This window comes from Agrilus planipennis, unplaced genomic scaffold, assembly GCF_000699045.2.
Source record: "Agrilus planipennis isolate EAB-ADULT unplaced genomic scaffold, Apla_2.0 scaffold941, whole genome shotgun sequence".
NCBI classification, from domain to species: domain Eukaryota; kingdom Metazoa; phylum Arthropoda; class Insecta; order Coleoptera; family Buprestidae; genus Agrilus; species Agrilus planipennis.
Genome location: NW_020439599.1, coordinates 6,149 through 9,981, shown reverse-complemented (window position 1 = coordinate 9,981; position 3,833 = coordinate 6,149). Strand labels below are relative to the sequence as shown.

Here is a 3,833-nt window from a genome sequence, read left to right as displayed (position 1 = left end):
ATAAATCTGCAGTAAATTTTAATTTGTCCACACATACAAAAATTTTGTTGTTTCCACATTAAATTTTATAACGGATATATTTTAATTACTATCTAATTCTTATTACGGACGCATTTCCAAAAAAGAACCATCGTTTTCCTTAAGCTTTAACATTAACATTTCTTAGCATTTCTATTTCAAGTGTTACATAACTTCGTTAAATTTTAGATATCTTTCACAGCTTCACACATTTGAAGTCGAATATCTTTAATCAGTCGAAATTTAACATTGCGCAGGTACCATTACATTACCTACTCATAAGAATTCACGTTTGTTTAGTTTTTTTCACCCCTGAGCATTTTCTGAATTTCTTCTAGTGATTTTCCTTTTGTTTCGGGTATATAAAACCAAGTGAACAGCGCCACTAGTATGCAAGAACATGCGAAAAGAAAGAAAGGAGCATACATTCCAATCCCATCTCTCATATACGTGTAGATGTAGATCGATATTATGGAAAACGTGATGTACATGGCGTCTGCCATTGTCATTCCCATGGCTTTGACATTCGTAGGGAACAATTCTCCAGTCGTTACAATTGGCACTAGACCAAGACCAAATTTAAATACGAACGAATACATGACAACTGACGCGAATGGAACCCAACCGTAAGAAGCTTTTACATCTTCGTTTGCCTGTTTGGCAGCAAAATACGAAGCTAAAAACACCAAAGATACTCCTGTGGCTAAGCTGGAAGCAAGTAATAGTTTTTTTCTTCCGAACTTATCAATTACTAGAGAGGCCCCTATGCAAGCTGTTAACATCAAGGCTGCCACAATAATTGATGCGGTGTTATTAGAAATAAATTCTTCTGAATCTTCTAAAATCGTGTGCATATTCATCAGCAGAACACTGATACTGCTAAAATGTTGGGCAGCATTTAATACAGTCATAATTATCACACCTTGGAAATTACTTTTAACGATAAAGAGATCTATAATACGTCCCTTCTCTGATTGCTGTCTTTCCACTGCCTTCGAAATGTCTTCCAGTTCTTCTTTCACCTCTGTTGTATTCCTCACCCATTGTAAAGACTCCAGCGCTTTGGCTTGTCTTCCTTTAATTAGATGGTAGTAAGGGGACTCGGGCATCATTAGGAATAATAAAAATTGAAGTATTACAACACCAAGACCCACATAGGCAGTACTTGCGATGGTTACATAAGGAGCTACACTGTATAACACAAGCACACCGAGCATCATGTTGCTATATATAAATGTTCCTAAAAATCCTCGAACTTGTTTGTCGGCAATTTCAGCAATGTACATGGGAATTGCTACAAAACCTACATTTCCTGCGAGGCCAGCCAAACACCTTGCAGCGTATAATATCTCCACTCTATCAGCAAATGCTATCAGCAACCAGGCAACTGCATGTTGAATTGATGCGAATAAAATCGACGGCTTTCTCCCAAATGTATTGACAAACCAAATGGTCACTATTAAACCACCTAGGCCACCAAAACTGTAAATGTTTTCCAACCATATTTCGTGAGATGAGTTAATTTCTACGGGACTATCTTCAGATTCCAGTAAGGGAATAGATGGAGCTGTCCAGGCATAGTGCATACCATCTGATATTGCTCCAATGGTTCCTGTTATATTAATAAATTATTAATTAAAATTGGTTTTAAAATTAACACACTCATTCAGTCAATAGTGGCGTGTAAAATCGGTTTTGACTTGCAACATTGGACTTGGTCTTGAAAAACACAAGACCAAAGCCAACTTGAAAGATCATACGTGATTCTATCTGCAAGACCTAATCAACAACAAAGACTAAAAGCAAAAATAGAAAAAATAATAAATAGATGTTTCTGGTCTTACTATAATACATAATGTAAAACAATATTTTCAATAATATTTACTTTCCTTTCATATTAAATTATCTACATTACAGAAGATAAATTCAAAGTAATAATAATAATTTAGAATAAAGCCTAATAGTACTTAAACAAAACAAAAGAAAAGACTATAGATACAATAAAATGTGTGCCTGTTAAAAAAATCTTTATGCTAAATTAGAATGTATTTTAGGAAAAATATAAGGTTCCTAACTACTAGAAAATTTCCAATAATTTTATCAGTACCAAACTAGCCGTCAATGATAAGTAACATAATTGTTACGAAGATAGTATACTTTGTGAAAATGCATGTGGTTTTCGTTTTATGATTACATTAATGTGTATGTTAACGGAAATGTGTGTAGTCCGTCATTGAATACAATTCCTAGGAAATGTATATAATAAAATCTCCCGGAAATGTGTGAAATAAACTATATTAGACACATTTTCTAGGAAACCCATACATTTCCTAAATAGCAACCGGAAACGTATTACAGGTAATACTAAACAGGCAATAATACGGTACGCTGTTTGGAGATGTACCTATATCCGTTGGTGACGTTATTGTTTGGTTAGGGAGATTTATGACAGACTGGAGTTTCTTTAATGCTCCTGCCCGCCGAAGGAAGGCTGATATGTTAAATGTTAAAATAATGTAACGAAACTATTTTTGTTTCAGCAAACACGATGACCTTGAATTTTTAGGATGTTATAGAGGTGATAATCCTCATTGTTTTCATATACATATGTTGAGCGCGGAGATCATTATGAAGCATACTTTTCGAAGACATTATTCCGACATATCAGCCCGCCTCGGCGGGCAGGGGCATCATAGAAACTAAAGTCTATCATAAATCTACCTACTAACCATATAATAACGTCACTAATGTATATACATCTCCTAACCTAACCTAGCCAAACAATAACGTCACCAATGCATATACATCAGGCGATTGTACTATAGGGTTGTTCGGAAAGTCATTTCGTTTTTTTTGTGGAAATGAAAGACAGTTTTCGTATAATAAACAAATGCTTTATTAAATTATATATTGACCGTTCTGGTCCAACACCTTTTGCCATCTTTCTGGTAGTAGCATAATTCCACGCTCATAAAATTTTTGGTCTTTGCTGGCAAAAAACTGATCGAGGAGGTTTTTGACCTCCTCATTTGAGGTGAAGGTTTTACCGTCTAAAAAATTTTGGAGTGACCGGAACAAATAATAATCCGATGGTGCCAGGTCTGGAGAATATGGTGGGTGTAGCATTGTATCCCATTCAAGCTGTAAAAGCTTTTGGCGAGTGACCAAACTTGTGTGAGGTCTCGCGTTGTCTTGGTGAAACACTACACCTTTCCTGTTGATTAGTTCTGACCTTTTCTGTTGAAGTGCATCATTCAGTTTGTCCAGCTGATGACAGTAGACTTCCGAATTAATCGTTGTGTTATCCGGTAAAAGCTCAAAAAAAACGATTCCTTTAAAATCCCACCAAACAGACAGCATCACCTTTTTTTGGTGAATATCGGCTTTGGAAATGGTTTGAGCCGGTTCATCTTTTTTGCTCCATGACCTCTTGCGTTTGACGTTGTTGTATACAACCCATTTTTCGTCCCCAGTGATGATGCGCTTCAAAAACGGATCATTTTCGTGACGTTTGAGAAGCGAATCGCAGACGTCAATGCGGCGACACAGATTTCTCTCTGTGAGAACATGGGGAACCCATACATCGAGCTTCGAGGATAATCCCAGGCCTTTCAAGTGGTCATAAACTGTTGAATTTGATAAATTTAACCTCAATCCGATCTCACGTGTTGTTATTCGCCGGTTCACATCAACTAATGCCTTTATCGCGTCTTTATCAGCTTCAACCGGCCTTCCCGAACGTGGTGCATCTTCGACATCAAAATTGCCGGATCGAAATTTAGCGAACCAGTTCTGGCACTGGCGTACTGTCAACA

At 36.7% G+C, this 3,833-nt stretch overlaps 1 protein-coding gene across 1 annotated transcript; it reads right to left on the bottom strand.

Moving 5' to 3' along the window:
• Positions 1–15: 15 nt before the first annotated feature.
• Positions 16–1,643, bottom strand: LOC108743611 (facilitated trehalose transporter Tret1-like; the record flags this gene model as incomplete). The annotated part of the gene is made up of 1 exon (XM_018479191.2): positions 16–1,643. A coding segment is annotated over one exon (1,329 nt), but the record flags the coding sequence as incomplete, so codon positions are not given.
• Between the last annotated feature and the right edge of the window lie 2,190 nt (positions 1,644–3,833).